Source organism: Silurus aristotelis (genome assembly GCF_946808225.1).
Source record: "Silurus aristotelis genome assembly, chromosome: 4".
In the NCBI taxonomy this organism is placed as follows: domain Eukaryota; kingdom Metazoa; phylum Chordata; class Actinopteri; order Siluriformes; family Siluridae; genus Silurus; species Silurus aristotelis.
The window spans coordinates 8865621-8885111 of record NC_139577.1 but is presented as its reverse complement, the minus strand read 5'-3'; the positions used below and the strand labels follow the sequence as shown (position 1 = coordinate 8885111).

The 19491-nt window shown below is 38.8% G+C and overlaps 1 protein-coding gene across 6 annotated transcripts in view; it reads right to left on the bottom strand.

The window, feature by feature from the left end:
* Window positions 1-19491, bottom strand: part of lyst (lysosomal trafficking regulator) — a 93770-nt gene that overhangs the window by 57584 nt on the left and 16695 nt on the right. For all 6 annotated transcript variants that reach the window (XM_083539823.1, XM_083539826.1, XM_083539827.1 and 3 more), the window contains exons 4-8: window positions 16923-17124; window positions 5052-5139; window positions 2379-4464; window positions 1221-2148; window positions 678-824 (exon numbers count right to left, since the gene is read on the bottom strand). In XM_083539823.1, the coding sequence (XP_083395949.1) occupies window positions 678-824; window positions 1221-2148; window positions 2379-4464; window positions 5052-5139; window positions 16923-17124 (3451 nt within the window). The remainder of the gene's footprint in view (window positions 1-677; window positions 825-1220; window positions 2149-2378; window positions 4465-5051; window positions 5140-16922; window positions 17125-19491) is intronic.

Genomic DNA, 19491 nt, shown 5'->3' with positions numbered 1-19491 from the left:
ACTTGTTCTGTTGGCTTCTATAATTTTTTTTTATATTTTGTGCATTTAATCCAGGAAAGAAACGAAACGGTCTGCCCAGAGAATAAGAAACTCGAAAGCTTGAGACGAGTAAAAACATTTCGGTACAACAGTCTGAACTCTTTAAAGAATATCTGATTTATAATCATACATGTACGCATGCATAATACTTTAATTAGCATTCAACAACAATTTTTGTAGTGTTCTTTCTCATTTGAGCTGAAGAAAATTACGATAAGTAAAATAAACACTCTGGTCACAAGACCAAATCAGCTGACTGTAGCCTGTAAAGACAGAGGAGGTCAAAGCCTCAGGAATTCACTCACTAATAAATGAACAAAGGTTTGATTCATGTATGCAGGCCAGTTAGCAATGTCAAAGTATTAATAAAGTATTAGAACATGTCTGATCAATGTTTACAACATATAAAAAATTAAAAATAAAATACATTTCACTATGATTTTAATAAATAAATTCGTAAATGAATTGGTTTAGATAATGTTTTAGTTCATGTGCTATTTTTTGTTCAAAGAAAAAAAAGCCAAGCAATACTGAATCTTGCTTCGTGAACAGGCACCAGTTGGTACAGACTTTAAACTTTAGTCCTGAGTTTATTACATCTGAGGTAAATTTAACAGGCTAGCAAGAAAAGCACTTACCCTTTCAGGTTTCTCCTCAATAGCAGTGGCTGGGGCAGACACCTGAACCAGTGCAACACGCAACAAGCAGTCAAACAGGGGAATAGCCAAGTCAGAGTTCAGCACTCCAGAGAGAGACAGCTGATTCTTCACCTCACACAGAGGGTCCTTGAACAAGGAACATAGATGGACAGAGAGAGAAATAGAGAGAAAATAAAAGAGGAAGAGAGAGGGAGGAAAGAGAGCGAGAGAGAGAGAGAGAGAGAGAGAGAGAGAGAGAGAGAGAGAGAGAGAGAGAGAGAGAGAGAGAGAGAGAGAGGGAGAGGGAGAGGGAGAGGAAAGGAGTGCATAAGGGAGAGAAAAGAAATATGGAGTTTGGTCAAAAGCTCCTATTAGAAAATCCAGTAATAAGATTTGAAGTCTAATACAGCTTAATAAAACTACACCATGGGGTGAATTCATCTATGACTGATGACATTCATCTATGACTCATCTATGACATTTTTTCATTTGTTTAAAGAAAAAAATGTATAAATAATTACTAAAAAATTATATTTGATCTACCTGAAATGAAATGTTAGATTCAGGTTTCTGCCCTGACTTAGAGCCGTGAAGACAGATGGACAGAAGTGCTTCCAGCAGGCGTATACATTGTAAAGGCCACTCTTCTTCCAGCCTGTCTGCTGGAACATTGGTCTTCACGTCCTTATGACCAGGACTTAAAGAATTATTAAGATTTAGCTGTTGTGTTTCGTGTGTCCCAACCGATGCATCCTCCAGAGCAGTCTGTATTGGTGTTATAGCTGAAGACACTGAGTGTACTGGGCTTGTTTTGCCATTGCTGTCACTCTTTTTCTGAGATTTGATTTTCGAGGTAAGATTCTGAAGGATCATCGTCATGAGGCGACAGCACACATTCAGGCCACCAAACCTTAGCAGCTGTCTCTGGAACACTGGGCACTCCAGATACACCCGATGGCATACAGACCACACATCTGCTGCTCGCCTTACCTGCTCCTTAGATGGCAATGCCACTCTATCTGGTAGGAGGAAAGGTAACTGCTCGCCCTGGGGTCCACTGGCTGCATTGTCATATCCTGGTTCATTAGTAGAGTCGCTTTCACATTCATGCTCCTTGCTCACACATAAGAAAGCCACACACAAAAAAAGGTTAACAATGTTCAAATATGATCCTTCATGGTTCCATCTGATTCCTGCACTCGTACTGCTTCTGCCCCTCCAATTTAGATATGTCTCTTTGAGATCCTCATGATATTTACTAAAATGTTGTGGACCATCTCCTGCCCCTTGAGACTCTTGGTCTTCTGCTTTAACCAGCCCATGTAGGGCAGCTTCTGTCTGAGGATCAGAGCCAATTAAAATCAGTGTCTCAAACACCTTAAGAGCCCAAGGTCTAGTGGAATCCAGGTAGATCATCTCCATCATCTGGTTTAGTCCAGCACTGCTCAGGAAAATGTCACGCACCACTGTGCTGCGGGCAGAAGGGATTCAATGAGAATCAAATAAAGCAATTGTGATAAATAATGACCATGCAGCACAGTATAAATCAGTTTTATTCAGATATAGATATTACTTAGATATCATTTGCATTACAACTCTAAGTTTTGCTAAAATGTCAGCTCATGTTATATTTAATAGTTTCAATCTCTATCAGAAAACACAGAAAGGTGTAACAAAAATAGAAAGGAAAGGAAATCGTACCTTGACTTGAGTAAGCAGGGCAGCACCTGAAGATAAACAAGCAGCACTTCCACAGGGAGGAGGTGGGTGTGATGGCTACAGACCTGACTACATGTCTTGGACACACCTAGTTTATTAGCATGGCCTGCTAGCTCGACACCTCTCTGGAGCATAGGATTAAAAATGTAAGTGTACATCTTCCACTGTATCACTGCATTTCCCCTTAAGGTCAGTTGGCATACGTGATTGGCAATCTGCTTACTCAGCTGCCAATCTTCACTAAAGACTACTTCTTGGTAGGCTTTTAAAGCATCCCATTTCCAAAGCAGGTCTTCAAACCCTCTACTTGGTAAAGCCCCCTGTGATTGGTAGAAAGAACAGAGAGAAGTGGAGGAGGCTAACTCCTTTCCCAGCTCACGTTCCTGCAAGATCTTTTCAATATCAAGTTTCTGGCTGCTGTCCAAGATACAGATATCGCAAGAGGTAATTCTGGCCTTCAGCGAGGGCTCCTCCCCTCCCAGCTGCTCCAGCACAAGCCTACTAAGTACATTGAGAATATAGGACTGATAGGTGCACAGACTTGGTGCTTGAAATACATGAAGCAAAGGAGCCACCACTGAACGTGGATCAATACAGCAACAAATGCCAACAGCTTGCACGCCAGCCAGTATCTGCAGCACGGCAGGTCCAGAGGGTGAGAGGCGCTGAAGTAGTCGCAAACACTGATGAGCACAAACAGCCAGAATACAAACATGTTCAGGGTAGCACACTTGCCAGCCATTATCCTCAGTCCGATCCCCAATTTGGTGTTGAGTTTCCTGCTTGAAGGCAGTGGCAGGCAGTCCTGAGGTGTCATGGTGATGGTGCAGCAACTGGGAATATTCACAGCGTCTGTGACGACGTCGTGCACATGATGTCTGGTGTATTTGTTCTGATCTGACTTGCTTCACCACACTGATTATCTTAAGGACACCAGAAATAATACCATTCAATCTTTCCGAGACGTCACCACTCATCTCAGAATCGCACGTATTAGCAAGGGCTTCTAGATGAAGGCAAGTTTCCTCAAAAAGCTCAAGGCCGTGGTGCTGCACAAACTCATGAATTAATTCAAGAGCCTGACTGAAAAAGAAAGGATTTGGGGCAGAGGCTTCTAAGTAGCCGAGCAAAAACTGAAGGACACCTTCAAGGAGCTCTGGCAACAGCAAAGCTTGGTGACGGTGACTGGAAATAGAAACGTTTTCTTGCACCTCTTGTAGAGTCTTTTTGGTTCGAGGAGCAAATGGGTTGGCTTGCCTATCAAGGCAGGTGTGAATCTTCAGGATGGCCCTAAGAGCATCACTCAGGCTTTGCTGCAGAATATTTGGTAGCACCTCACTCTGGCCAATATCTAATGACATTAAATGCAGGATGGTGCGTAGCAACATTCGCTGAACAAGAGCAACTGGCTCCTCTGCCCAGCCTGCGGCTAGCTCATCTATTCCCTCACGATCACTTTCTGCTCCCGGGCCACAACAGTCACAGAACTCCGTCAGAATTTCAGTGAGTTTGGGAACAACACTAACAGTTAAGCCTGGATTGTGATTTATAGTCATGTCAAATTTGCAGATTTTTTCCAGTAAGGACAATAACACTTGACAGAGGTCAAATGGTGAATTTGCAATATTACTTAAAATAGAAAAGGCTGTAGGATCAGTTAGGAGTTCAGTGTCAGGTGGCAATGGTTCAAAGTGCCTCATTGACGGCCTTGGCCTTTCAAAACTGCTCATGCCATCCACACAAGGATACTGCAATGGCTGCTGCAAAAGAATAACTAACTGGCGATGCTGATGACCAGCCCGACTCGACGAGCCTGGAGACCTACAGTGTTTGGACCATGTGTTGGCTGCTTTTTCATCAGAGTTTGAATCGGAATCAGATGTGGAGATCTGGGATTTGTGCGCATCACTTGATGAATATCTCTGAGCAGTCCTTCGTATATGCCGTGCCTTCCAATTGTGAGAGAAGTGCTTTCCAGAGTTCTGTGCATTCTGTTTTCCCACATTCAGAGTGGAAGCTTTTTTCTCTCGGCAAAGACGCACTTCCAGGAGTGAAGGCAGGATGAAATCTACGAAGATTAAAAAACAAACAAACAAACAAAACAAAATATTAGTAAAATTTTGATCCTAATTCTACTTTTCTTGCAAACAACACTGGATTATAAATGCTATCGGTAATATACAACCAAAAACCTAAAATTAGGTGAATGATTAATGAGCAACTGGAATAATCGTATTTAATCTGGTTGTTAGAACGTATTCTGCACGCATGTTTCTGGGGGAAAAGGCTACACAAATATGGGAACTAATAAGCAAACAATGTAAGAGGCACATGTTAGAACAGATTAGCATGCAAGTACTAAATACCTTATATAAACAGAAACAGTGCAAGTGAATTCCTTACATCGGATTTGCACAAAAGCTGCTAAACAATTCATACCAATGACGGTTCCTTCAAAAACATTTCATATATTTCCATAAAGCAAAAAAACATGAATACTAACACTATTTATTGTTGTTAATGACAGACAAATCTTCTTCTTCTTCGGCAAATGATCTTTCATAAATTAAATCCAAGCCATAGACAACTCAATAAATATTATCTTCAATATATTTGAATAACCAAGAGCTAATAAAAAAATGGGTCAACACTAACCAGGGAGCTGTTCCCGAACAGGAATCTTCCACACTAATGGTAGCAGTGATAGCAAGAGTGTGAGCAGCTCTTCCCGACACGTCAGTTCCTAAAACAAAAAACAAGAAAAAATCAAATCAACTAAAGCTCCAGGTCAAAAAAAGATTTCTCTATATCCACTTTGTATGTCCGGGCCAGGAACACCAGCTTCTAATTTAAATAAATATTAATTAATATTCAAAATAAAATAAAAAAATTTAAATTTCTTATAAAAAAAAAAATAAAAAACAGAAGACTTACAAATACATTCACTTTCTAAGTCTGGAGCAATTGGCACATATCATACGCAGAATAACAACAAAATTACACACAAGTGCACAGTAACTACTTGACTACATTGAGACGTGTGTTTAGACATGAGACGGTGAAAGACAGTGCCTAAATACTAGCTCCACCCTGGTCATTCTGTGAAAGCATTTTTCACACGGAGGAGAGAAAGTGTTCCAGCATGTGTGAATTAAAAGTAAATATGGGTGGGGGGTAAACCATTACAAACTACATTCACTACAATACACAATTTTAACCAAACATAGTGGTGCCTTTATGTGTGGCCTAAATTACACACTAGCAATACAGAAACACAAAAGGAAGGTAGCTACAGTATAGCAGCTTTTTCTTTTTCTCAGCTCAAAAGGAAAATCGTTACTTTCTTACTTTCTAAACATTGTGTGACATACGCCACACCAACAGCTTATTTGCAATGAGTATACACATTTCTCATTGTGTTCACAGAGTCTGAAAGTTTAAATACATGTGAGCAACCCAGAGATGTATTAAGTATAATATGCCTTAGTCAGCAATAGAGGAGACTGTGGATTCAGGAGCCACATTGGGCAGCATCGTGGACCGATTGTGAAAGTGACAGAATTAGATAGATCGATAGATCGATAGATCGATAGAAAAGTACACGTAAATGTTTATAAGGCCATGGCAGAGAGAATTGTGCAGACATACATACATATATGTATAGATATAGATATACATACATACACATGGATGTGAGATATTAAGCAGGATGTGCAGAAAGGTGTATAGAGGTACACATAAAAAAATACAGATACACAAATATAGACACATAAATAGATATATTTATACACACATAAAATACAATTAAAATTGAGAATAAAAAGGAAACAACCCCCATATAAATGATATAAATGTCACATTGATTGTTCATGAACTATGGTCAGAAGAGCTGGTCCTCAAAATTCTAATCTTTTAAGTGCCATTTTATCCCGGTCAATAAAAGAACTCATTAAACATACCCCTTACTCTACCTGGTGATCTGTTCTGCTGTTCAAACTACTGGTGGCAAAAAAGCAGCTTTTAGTTCTCAGACGCAAACCTATAATATTATATTCTTCTTTTTCTTCGATTTTTTTTGTTTGTTTTTTACATTTTGCTATAGGTTCAGTTTGACCTTAAATTGTATTTAAGTGTTTAAAATGATTTGATACAATACTGAAGTGAGAATATTAATAAAAAAAAGACCCAGAACAATTAGAAAAGTAATATAAATAAGCTAAACTTTTTTCAACATCTTAAATGCATACCAAAAGGTGAAAACCAAGTGAATTATTTGCAAAAGAAAAAAACAGAACAGGCACAGGTATTTTTTTCAGTGTTGCCAAACCTGGTAGATCAAATTACTGACAGAGCAACAACACCTTGACTCGCTCATTACTATTAACAGAGCAAATCTCATGTGTGAACTGAATTTAAAGCACTGCGCATACAACACCGGAGACACAAACCATAATGGACCTGAACCACAATAACAAATACACCACTGTTATATCGATATACACATGTTAATATATAATCCTGCCAGAAACACACTGACAATGCAGATTATTGGTGCTCCTCTGCCCTCACTTAAGCAACTGTACTCTTCCAGAATGAGGAAACAGCTACAGACCACTGAGAAACAGAACATTCAGACACAAAAACAGCTTTTCCCATAGGCAATCCCACTAATTAACATAACTATATCTCTGTGCATGTTTTCCCAATGAGACTAGATTTTAATGTGCAATAGGAAATTATTCCTATATATTCTATTGCCTGCATATACCCCTAATTTCTGCACCTTTTATTACCCCTTGTATTTTCTTCTGCCTTGCTGTCATATTTGTTTATGCACTTGGAAGATTAATTTAAAAATTTATACTTGTTTGTGTGTGTGTGTGTGTGTGTGTGTGTGTGTGTGTGTGTGTGTGTGTGTGTGTGTGTGTCACCAATTGAGGTACTTCTCATTCTGATAAAGACAGTAAAAAAAGACAGGGTGACTTTTTACCCTGAACTCCTAGAGACTCCTACTGCAACACAATTTTTCCTACTATCCCATCCTTTCTTTTTTTCCCCAGATCCAACATTCTAAAGAACCTCTTGGTTCTTAGACTGGTGTCCCAGTTGACCTAGATTTTCACATTTCACAAAAAAACAATAACAAATATAAATTCAGTATAAAATGTGTGCAGTAATTTGTATATCTCAATCACAAACATTCAACATATACACAGCGAGTGCTACATGTGGCACCATCTTTCCAAGTCTTTAGAGATTTCTTTAGGTGTCCAGCTTCTGGCTCAAGTGATTGAGTACCTGTGAAGCACTTGCCATCTGGTTCTCAATATGGGTGGATTTTATTATCATATCAATCATATACAAAATTCAGTATATGATTCTGGACCAAGGTTTATATTGTAAACAAACTTAACAAAAAAAAAAAAAAAAAAAAAACCATCAATAAAAAAGATTTAAATTGAAATGAGAAAAGAAAAAAAAAACAAAGAAAAGCACGAGTTTCAATGGGTGAACAAAGTGGATCCACAAACGTTGCAGAATTATAAATGACGAGTTGATGGCAGAGAGCTTCTTGTGTAGCCGTGAATTTGAAGTAGTGGAATACTAATTAATGACCAAATTAATAGGTAGGGAATGTTTTCGATTCAGGTTCGAATATAAGTAAGTACACATATTTAAGCATGTGTTATAGCTTGAACTTTGGTTGGGTCAATTTTTAATCCACGTGTCTTATGTAAGAGACTTCTCTTTGTCACATTTTGAGTTTGTCAGCATTAAAATTCCTTTCTCTTTATAACACTCTGGCTACACTATGTCTAGAGTGTTTCTTTGTCATGTAGCAAGCGCATCATCGGCTATGTGAATGTGAGCTTCACCTGAAAGACAGCAGGGGATAGACTTATGCCTAACATGATCTAAGACCATCTGTTTCTTCTAAACAGAAAAGAGACTATGGTGAGGTTGCTGGACTCTTCCTCCAGCTTCACATTCCTAACCCCACTTTCAACATCACACACTGTTTCTACGCTTTAAAACTTTTTTCAAAGATCTTGGATCAATGCGAACTGTAGTGTCCGTGTTTGGTATTCTGTACCCATACTATTCTACTGATCCGGATTTCTCTCCTTCTTCCTTTAAAAAGATTTCAGGGTGGCCACCAAAACACTTTGTGGGTGTCGCACAGGTTTTACTGAATCGTCAGTCTCAATTCTTTATTCTTCTTCCTAGCGGACATCATTACTGAATAAATCAGGATATTATGCCTTTATTTGTTGTGTTCACTGGCTGGGTGTTTTATAGAGGTGACTGTGTGATCTGTTGGCAAAATGTTCTTCTAATTCAGTTTGATTCAGTTCATGGCTTCACTTGCTCTCTTACCCAGTATTGAGGCTACATTACAGTGGTTTTCCAACATTTCGAAATCTTGCCTGTACAGATTCTTGATATCCAAGATTTCGTATGTTTTATCTACTGGTGTTATTGATTTGGTTGTACATTACTAGCAGAGTCATTGTATTCGTCATTTAGTCATTATATAGAGTCCTTTAATTTAATGTCAGGGTTTAACAGGTCAGTTACATAACATTACAGCATGCCCCACAATCAGTATGAAATGTATCCAAATTCTTTCCTAAGAACATTGATGCAAACAACCATGTTTTCTTATCATTCTCCATCATCTACAGTGCATTCAGAAAGTATTCACAGCGCTTCACTTTTTCCACATGTAGTTATGTTACAGCCTTAATCGAAAATGGATTAAATTCATTATTTTCCTCAACATTCTACAAACAATACCCCATAATGATAACGTGAAAGAGGTTTGTATAAAATCTGCAAATTTTTAAAAAAAAGAAAAGAAAACAAAAACAAACAAAAAAAAATCACGTGCATGTACATAAGTATTCATAGCCTTTGCCATGACACTCAAAATTAAGTTTAGGTGCATCAAACAAACTATTGACCCTTCGACAACCTACATCTCACATTTTGTGCGATTTTGTTTAACCTGAACCTGAACTGCCTGCCTCTGAAATTTGTTCACTAAAGAATGAGAAACAAACCCATAAACCAGCCAGTTCTCAGTTATATGATGCGTCACAATAGAACACATTAAAAGAAAAGGTCTACAAGACTTAGTTAAAGGTGAATTAAGGTAAGGAAAATTGTAAAATATTAAAAAGAAAAGCATGTTAAAGATAACAGGCTAATTTCTAAAAAGAAAATAAATAAACTATGCACACTACCAATGCAACACAGCACCTATATTTTCTTCATCTTCTTCTTACTGCTCACCGATTTCACCCATCGACCTATTTTTTGTCACTGCGCAGCTTTTTCAATCTACCACTGGTGTATCTTTCCTGGCTCTCACGCATCACAGGCGTGGGCTAGTTTACGAAGCTAACAATGAGCGCGATAGAAGGCAACAAGAAGTTTGGGGGTAACGTGGATGAGACAGAGGGAGTCAGCAACGTAAACATGACTGAGAACAGAGACATTCCTGATCACCTGATCATCATCATCTTTTCTCTGCTTGTGTTCTAGATGGTGGTTGTTCATCATGGATAAATTCATTAAGTAACAAAATTTGAAATTCTTTTGTATTATTATATTAATATGATGTGATCCAGTTACCAGCATGACACTAAAACAGGTAGCAATAATGGCTACTTTTTACTGGCTAAGTACATGTCAAAACCCAAACTTCTTTACTTTAACTTGAGTGAAAAAGTGTATTCAGTACTTCAACTTTCACCCAAATCTTTTAAAACATGAGTATCTGAACTTCTGCTTAAGTGAAGGATGTGTGTACTTTTGCCACCTCTACCTTTGTGTTTCATGAAACATTTACACATGAAAAGCCAACCTTTCCTAAAATTTCCTGGTATCCTAACAAGGAAAGACATTTTAAGACAAATGCACATAAATAATCTTGGGGGGTATATAAATACAGGACCTAAGATTAAACACCACTACGTGAAGACATTCAGCAGAATATCAGATGGATTTCAGGCCCACCTCTGGTCCCACCTCTCTGTCTCTCGCTCTGTCTCTCTCTCAAAAATCTACTGTTGCCAGAGCAACAGGAAGTGCTTCACTCTATTACTGTAATAGGTAGCTGTTTAGGTAATCTATTTACAGTGCCACTCCCCTGTTTGTTTTACCACCCAATTGATGTTTCCAGTTTGCAATGTGACCTTAAAGCAACTGTGAGTAATTTGGAGCGTAACATGGCTACACTTGCTGCCACAAGGACTGATGTTCCTGAGCCTGCAGCTGATCTGAATAGAGGTGAATAATTCATTTTTGCTTCATAAAGGGGATCTTCTAAACTTTCATGAACCACTTTCATCTGAATTTCTGATCAATATTTTTAAATATCCACACGATGATGCCAACGTTTTTTTTTAATTATTATTATTTGATAAAAACATTCAGTAAATGTTCACTTTGCAAACGTGTTTGTGACATAAAAGTGCCTTCCAGGCAGCTCTATCACTGTGCACTATTCTATATGTCTGACGGGGAAACAGTAGCTGGAAGATTCAATGGCCATTATTTGTAGCATGCTTCATACCACCTACATGCATTGCTAGGAATGCTGGTCCAAGAGAAATGTGCCATAAGGTTCATATGAGCAAAATGAGCTCCAATAGCAACTTCTACTTATGATTTATGATCAAACTCTTGATGTCACCCAAATGAGGATGGGTTCCCCTTTTGAGTCTGGTTCCTCTCAAGGTTTCTTCCTCATATACATCTAAGGGAGTTTTTCCTTGCCACAGTCGCCACGGCTTGCTCATCAGGGACAAATTCACACCATTCACCTTAACTGTTGATTTGTGTAAAGCTGCTTTGAGACAATGTCTGTTGTGAAAAGCGCTATACAAATAAACTTGACTTCTACTATGCACTAGACCTGCTCTAGCTGTTCCAGTGTGAGACAATCCGGAAAAAATATATATTTAAAAATGAATACCAATATACAACTAACTGTACAATCTTGGTTAAATTAAACAATAAAGAGCTAGCAACATTGTTTCTCACTTGGCTAGCTAGCAAATATGTTCAATAGTTGCTAATAACCACTATGAAATAGTTAGCTAGCTTACACTGAAGATATTTGGGGTTGAGATCAAAAGACAAAAATTCGATTAGAACTGCAGCTTTTATTTCCGGATATTTTCACAGCAAAATGCCATCATCTTAATCATCTTAAACCATGGCACCTTTGATGGCAGACCACCGAATTTATAAGTAAGCAAGTGTATAGGAACAGAAAATGAAATAAGACTTAATACTTGGTTGCATTTCTCTTGCTTGCTTTAACTGAAATAAGAAGACACTGCAATTAGGGAATACAAATATCATGAAAAGTTCTACTTCTCTAGTTCTACTTTCTCTCTTCAGCAATGTTTAGGAAGCTCAGGGCCATGAGAAAAGCTCCAGGGGAACATTCAATACTGTAATTTCCTCTGCTTCATGAGAGAAGGTTAAACCCAGCAGTACCAGACTATGTGTTTACAAAAGCTGTTGTGGGATTAATTTTAAATGCTGCATATTTAAAATCATCAGAACATTTTATAATCCAAAGTTGTGAGTTTTGAAACTATCTACAGAACATTAAACAAGTGTCTGTTCCTTAAAGCCTGCACTGACCGGCTGGCACTGGTCTTATTGGGGATATTCTCCTTTCTTGGGAAAAGTCAATAATTCCCACATGCTTCAAACAGTCCATTTTTTTTTTTTCTGTTACAAAGAAGCAGCAGTAGACTTGACTTCAGCTGTAATGTTGAAACGCCCCTTTCAACTCTACCACTATTGTCAAGTTCGCTGACGACCCTGTTGTGGTGGGCTTGATCTCGGATTATGATGAGAAGGTATACCTGCCTAAAAAGCCTGTAGAACTGGTGCTAGAAGAACATTGCAGACAAAGAAGCTAATAATGGACTTCAGGAGACAATGCAGGAGAAGAACTACCACCAACCTAATATCAATGGGGCCCCAGTAGAGAGAGTGGACAGTTTCCGATAATTAGGTGCTTGCATTATCATGGTCCAATCACATGAACACATTCGTGAAGAAGGCCTGCTGGTGTCTTTGCAATCTTACTTACTTAAAAGTCTTTAAACTGCTTTCTAAGGTGCTAGGGAACATCAAAACCTAAGCATCACACACACACTGGTTTGGGAACAGCACAAAGCAGTATAAATGACCAAGCCAAGCCCAAAGCCAGTATTATAGTGGAGGTAAGCCATCCCAGCAATGATTTAATTTCTCTGTTCAGGGGAGTGTTTTCTTCCTCTGAAGGCCAACATAGAGAGAATGAGGAAGAGGTTCTTCCTTAAGGCAATTTGGACACTCTGAACCAGTAATACATTTAGCTTATACTGCACAAACAACTGCACAAACAACTGCACACATCTGCACACAAATCCAAGTACACTGCTCACATTTCATATACTATTTTTATGTGTTATATTTTATGTATATTTCTCCTTCCATACAACAAATTCATGCATGTAAAGTATAAATAAAAACATAATGCAACGATTTGCAAATCTCATGAACCCATATTTTATTCTGGAGGTGGAGGTACATTTTGCAACTAATCAGGTTAACAGCTCAGTAACATGACTGGGTGAAATAACTTACAGTCCTATTTACCTATAAACCAATCTGTGAAAAAGTTAAATATGACTATGAACCATTTTGAAAACAAAAATTAGCAAATACACATCACTAAATGATTCAGAGAATATGGAGAAATCTCGATTTGTAAGGGACAAGCAGCAAAAATCAATATTGGGTGCTTGTGATCTTTAGGTCTACAGACTAGTGATGTCCGGTTCGTGAACGAATCGTTTATTTGAACCGGTTCTTTTTAGTGAACCGGTCGAACCAGTTCACCAAATCGGACTGAATCGTTCAAAACAGTTCGCATCTCAAATCAGCACTAATCAACAAAATTACTCAAGTTACTCACTTTTGAATGTGTATGACCGTCTATCCGACTCAAAATAAATCAATATCCCTGAGATTGGGGTTCTTCTCTAGTTTCTCCAACAGTACACACATTAAACTGAAACATGCTGCTGAACAAGTGATCATCACTGAGCATGCGCATACCTGCCGATTCCGAGCAGCACACATACTGCTGTTCTCGAGTCACCAGTACTGTATCAAGAACTGTTTCTTTCGGACATGTCCGACATACTACTGATACCAGCGAATTGTTGATACTGAGCATGCGCGACCTACCGAGCAGTGCGCGTGCTGTCTGATATAACACACACACACACACACACACACACACACACACACACACACACACACACACACACACACACACACACACACACACACACACACACACACACACACACTTTTTGGACTCCGAATCATATGCGTTCGACATACTGTAAAGGCTGGTGCTGCGCTGGTGATATATGAGCACAGGTGAACTGAGAACTTAAATGAAAATTAAGTTTATTTACTAACAACTTAAAACATCAACGTTTTGCACATCAAGTCAAGTCAAGTCAAGAAGCTTTTATTGTCATTTCAACCATATATAGCTGATGCAGTACACAGTGAAATGAAACAACGTTCCTCCTGAACCCAGGTGCTACATAGAACAACATAAAACAAACAGTACAGAACAGAAGAACACAAGGCCGAGAACTAAGATCCTCGCCACATAAAGTGCATGTGTGCAGCTGGTGCAAACAGTGCAAAAGACAACACAAGACAGTGCAAGACAACACAGGACAGTGCAGGACAATACACAATACACAAAATATAAAATTAAAAATAGAAATAGCTCCGCCAGTAAAACCTGTCTTAACAGAAAAAGGTGCAGTGTAAACAGAAAAATGTAAACAGAATTTGTGCAATTCAGCAGTAGCAGCAATCAAAAATAAAGTGAACAGTGACCAAAGGATTTGGACAGAATATTGTGCAAAATAACAAGTCCTGGAATCAGCAACAGACGGCATGTAAACATTTTGCGATCGTGAAAAATGTGATTGGTATTGAAAACCTGGGTGAACGAAGTGTATGATGGTGCCTCATGCTTCACAGTAGGGATGGTGTTCTTGGGATGGTATTCATCATTCTTCTTCCTCCAAACACGTTTAGTGGAATTATGACCCAAAAGTTCTATTTTGGTCTCATCTGACCACATGACTTTCTCCCATGACTCCTCTGGATCATCCAAATAGTCATTGGCAAACTTAAGACGTGCCTGGACGTGTGCTGGTTTAAGCAGGGGAACCTTCCGTGCCATGCATGATTTCAAACCATGACGTCTTTACTGTAGTACCAACAGTAACCTTGGAAACGGTGGTCCCAGCTCTTTTCAGGTCATTGACCAGCTCCTCTTGTGTAGTTTTGGGCTGATTTCTCACCTTCCTTAGGATCATTGAGACCCCACGAGGTGAGATCTTGCATGGAGCCCCAGTCCGAGGGAGATTGACAGTCATGTTTAGCTTCTTCCATTTTCTAATGATTGCTCCAACAGTGGACCTTTTTTCACCAAGCTGCTTGGCAATTTCCTCGTAGCCCTTTCCAGCCTTGTGGAGGTGTACAATTTTGTCTCTAGTGTCTTTGGACAGCTCTTTGGTCTTGGCCATGTTAGTAGTTGGATTCTTACTGATTGTATGGGGTGGACAGGTGTTTTTATGCAGCTAACGACCTCAAACAGGTGCATCTAATTTAGGATAATAAATGTAGTGGAGGTGGACATTTTAAAGGCAGACTAACAGGTCTTTGAGGGTCAGAATTCTAGCTGATAGACAGGTGTTCAAATACTTATTTGGAGCTGTATCATACAAATAAATAGTTTAAAAATCATATATAGTGATTTCTGGATTTTTATTTTTTAGATTATGTCTCTCACAGTGGACATGCACCTACGATGACAATTTCAGACCCCCCCATGATTTCTAAGTGGGAGAACTTGCAAAATAGCAGGGTGTTCAAATACTTATTTTCCTCACTGTATATGCCCTCATGCAATAGACATGACTTTATTTAAATGTGTTTAGTGTGTATGTTCATCCGCCGAGATGATATTTGGATATGCATGACGTCATGACGTAAAAGAACTGGTGAACCGTTTTTTTTAACCGGTTCTTTGAAACGAACTGTCCGAAAGAACTGATTCGCAAAAAAGAATCGGACTTCCCATCACTACTACAGACAGCACTGCTTAAAAAACAGGCATGATTCTGTAATCTATGAACACAGACACTGCCATCCATCTGTTGTCAAGTTTGCTGAAGTTTGCATGTCTGCTACACTGAAACAGGACTACAGTTCACACTTGATCACCATCACTGCACAGCACGTTGTTTGCAACATTGTTTATCTGTAATAAATAGACATTCGGTGCCACCCAGATGAGGATGGGTTCCCTCTTGAGTCTGGTTCCTCTCAAGGTTTCTTCCTTATGCCATCTCAGGGAGTTTTTCCTTGCCATCATTATCATTGTTTCTTACCACATGATTTGTATAAAGCTGCTTTGATGCAATGGTCCATTGTTAAAAGCGCTATAAAATGAATTGAATTATATTAAAGCTCTTTTAAGCAAAGAAAAGGCCATATGTGAACATCTTCTCTGGGCCAAACATCATTTAAAATGAATTGAGGCAATGTGCAAATGTGGTCAGATAAATAAAAAGTTGAAATCCTTTTATGGAAGCCAGGGATCCCTCCTCCTCTGGTTATCAGCACTCAGTTCAAAGCCTGTATCTTTGAGGTATAGAGGTGCATTAGTTCCAATAGAATGGGCATCATGCACATCTGGAAAGGAACCATCAATTCTGATAGGTATATTACATTTTTAGAGCAAACATACAGCTAGTTTCCACACATAAAACTTTTTAATCAGGGAAGAGCTTATTTGCTCATTTCAACAAGACAATGCTAAACCGCATCCTGCATCTATTACAGCAGAATGGCTCTGTAGTCTGGGTGCTGAACTGGCCTGCCGCAGTCTAGACCTTCCACCATTAAAAAAGAAACATTTGGTGCATCATGAAATAAAAAATATGAAAAAAAAAGACCCAGGATTGTTGAGCAGCTAGAATCTTGTATCACAACATTCCTCACCCAAAACTCCAGCAATAGTCTCCTCAGTTCCCAGATGTATGTATGCAGACTGGTGTTAAAAAAAATTAAATGCACAGATTTTCTTCGTTCTTTTGTGATTAAAACATGGGTTTATGACATTTGCAAATAATTGCATTTTGTTTTTATTTTACACTGCTCTTTCTTTTTTGGAACTGGGGTTGTCTATACTGACCCTCAACAGGTGCCATTATAAAAAGATAATCAATGCTATTCATGCAAACTCTCATATCTTTTCGTGTGTGTGTGTGTGTGTGTGTGTGTGTGTGTGTGTGTGTGTGTGTGAGAGGGTAAGGGATTTCATCAAAAAATAATAAATAAATAAAAACATGGAAGTGGGGCTCATGGGGAACAAGGTTTGAATATGTCTGAAATTCAGCTTTAACTGACCTGATCAAGAACAGCATCCAGGGTGCTTAACAACAGGAAGCCACGGCCTTGGACCAGGTACTCTCCCAGAGCCACTACGTGACTCTCCTCCTCTTCCTCCTCTCTGAGTGCCCCTGTTCGCTGAGCCACAACACTGCACAGCTGGTGAACATCAGTCAGAAATTCCCGGGCCAGAGTGTTACTGGCACCACTCATGTCTGAGCTAGATCAAGAGAAGCAGATGGAGAAATCACAGAAACGCACTTGATTTAAAGACATTTACTTTAACTGATAACCAAGTAATAATAGAGCATTGGGAATGCTGCTACATGACCTTATTCTAAACTAAAAAGCTTAAATCCTGTTGGGCATCAAATCCACTGCCACAGATCAGCTGTCATTTAGAAGTAATCAATAAATTCAGCTTGAATAAGTACACTGCACTGTGGTATAAATTGAGTTCTATTTCAGATCTTCAAACCCATGTAGTAACTATGCAAAGATGTAAAACTGAATCATCAGCATGGCAGGAATTTCTTTTTCATTTTCTCTCCTTTCTACACAAGCGTTTTTTTAACTATTTTTGTTGCAGTGTATAATAATAGTCAGAGGTAGAGGTGGACCTGTACTTCAAAACTGGCAATAAGCACAAATTATGTCTTTAAGCAGTAACAAATCTGCATCGTTACAAATCATGTGACAGATTTCAGATTTGTAGTCATTTTTTATTTAACCAACATTCAGAAACCAGGTGGGAAAACTAAGTATATGCTATAATTTGGCAACATGTACAGCCACCTTTAATAATAAATTATTAAACCTTTATTTTGGAGTTTATCAGTCATCATTTTAAAGAAACTCTTTTCTTTACTCTTCTTTATTGTTTCAGTTCAATGATATCTGAGGGCATTCGTTTGCACGCAAAGATCCTGCTCACAGCATCTCAACATGGTGGAAATCGAGCTTTAGCCTTGTTTTTTATTCTTGTTTCATTATTCAGATGTCAGTTTTATGGTGTGCGATGGGATTATGTCAAGTTGCATGCCATGCCAGCTTGAGGTGCATTACAGAGGGCCTCACATTTATCTTGTGAACATACTGGCATGAAACGAGTCCTAATAATCATCACCATTTTCAACAGTGTGTGTGTTTGGAGTGATGTGATTTGTTAGATTTATGTCAAACATAGTGCTCTGCATGGCTACTAAACATCTACACTTTGGTCTCTTCAAAGGATATTTTTGTGGAACTTTTGTTGTTTTTTCACATACAATTTTGCTAAACTAGTATATAGTATATAAAGTGTAATTAAATAATTTAGTTATTTTTTAGAGATGAGGGGCTTTGTCTTCTTCCCTTCCATAAAAGTCATAATTGTTCAGGCTTTTTTTAACTGTGCTACCATTTAATTTATCCAGTTTTGACCTAACTCCTGGAAAGACAGGACCTGTCTTAAAGGCTCTAAATTTTTTAACAATCTATCTCACAGCAGATTTACAGTGAGGAAAATAAGTAGTTAAACACCCTGCTATTTTGCAAGTTCTCCCACTTAGAAATCATGGAGGGGTCTGAAATTGTCATCGTAGGTGAGAGACATAATCTAAAAAAAAAAAAAAAATCCAGAAATCACAATATATGATTTTTAAACTATTTATTTGTATGATACAGCTGCAAATAAGTATTTGAACACCTGTCTATCAGCTAGAATTCTGACCCTCAAAAACCTGTTAGTCTGCCTTTAAAATGTCCACCTCCACTACATTTATTATCCTAAATTAGATGCACCTGTTTGAGGTCGTTAGCTGCATAAAGACACCTGTCCACCCCATACAATCAGTAAGAATCCAACTACTAACATGGCCAAGACCAAAGAGCTGTCCAAAGACACTAGAGACAAAATTGTACACCTCCACAAGGCTGGAAAGGGCTACGGGGAAATTGCCAAGCAGCTTGGTGAAAAAAGGTCTACTGTTGGAGCAATCATTAGAAAATGGAAGAAGCTAAACATGACTGTCAATCTTCCTCAGGCTGGGGCTCCATGCAAGATCTCACCTCGTGGGGACTCAATGATCCTAAGGAAGGTGAGAAATCAGCCCAGAACTACACGGGAGGAGCTGGTCAATGACCTGAAAAGAGCTGGGACCACCGTTTCCAAGGTTACTGTTGGTAATACAGTAAAGACGTCATGGTTTGAAATCATGCATGGCACGGAAGGTTCCCCTGCTTAAACCAGCACATGTCCAGGCACGTCTTAAGTTTGCCAATGACCATTTGGATGATCCAGAGGAGTCATGGGAGAAAGCCATGTGGTCAGATGAGACCAAAATAGAACTTTTGGGTCATAATTCCACTAAACGTGTTTGGAGGAAGAAGAATGATGAGTACCATCCCAAGAACACCATCCCTACTGTGAAGCATGGGGGTGGTAGCATCATGCTTTGGGGTGTTTTTCTGCACATGGGACAGGGCGACTGCACTGTATTAAGGAGAGGATGACCGGGGCCATGCATTGCGTTATTCATGTAATGCATTATTTTCCTCACTGTATGTGGATTAGATTGTTTGGAGATTTCCTCATTAACTCTTTTCA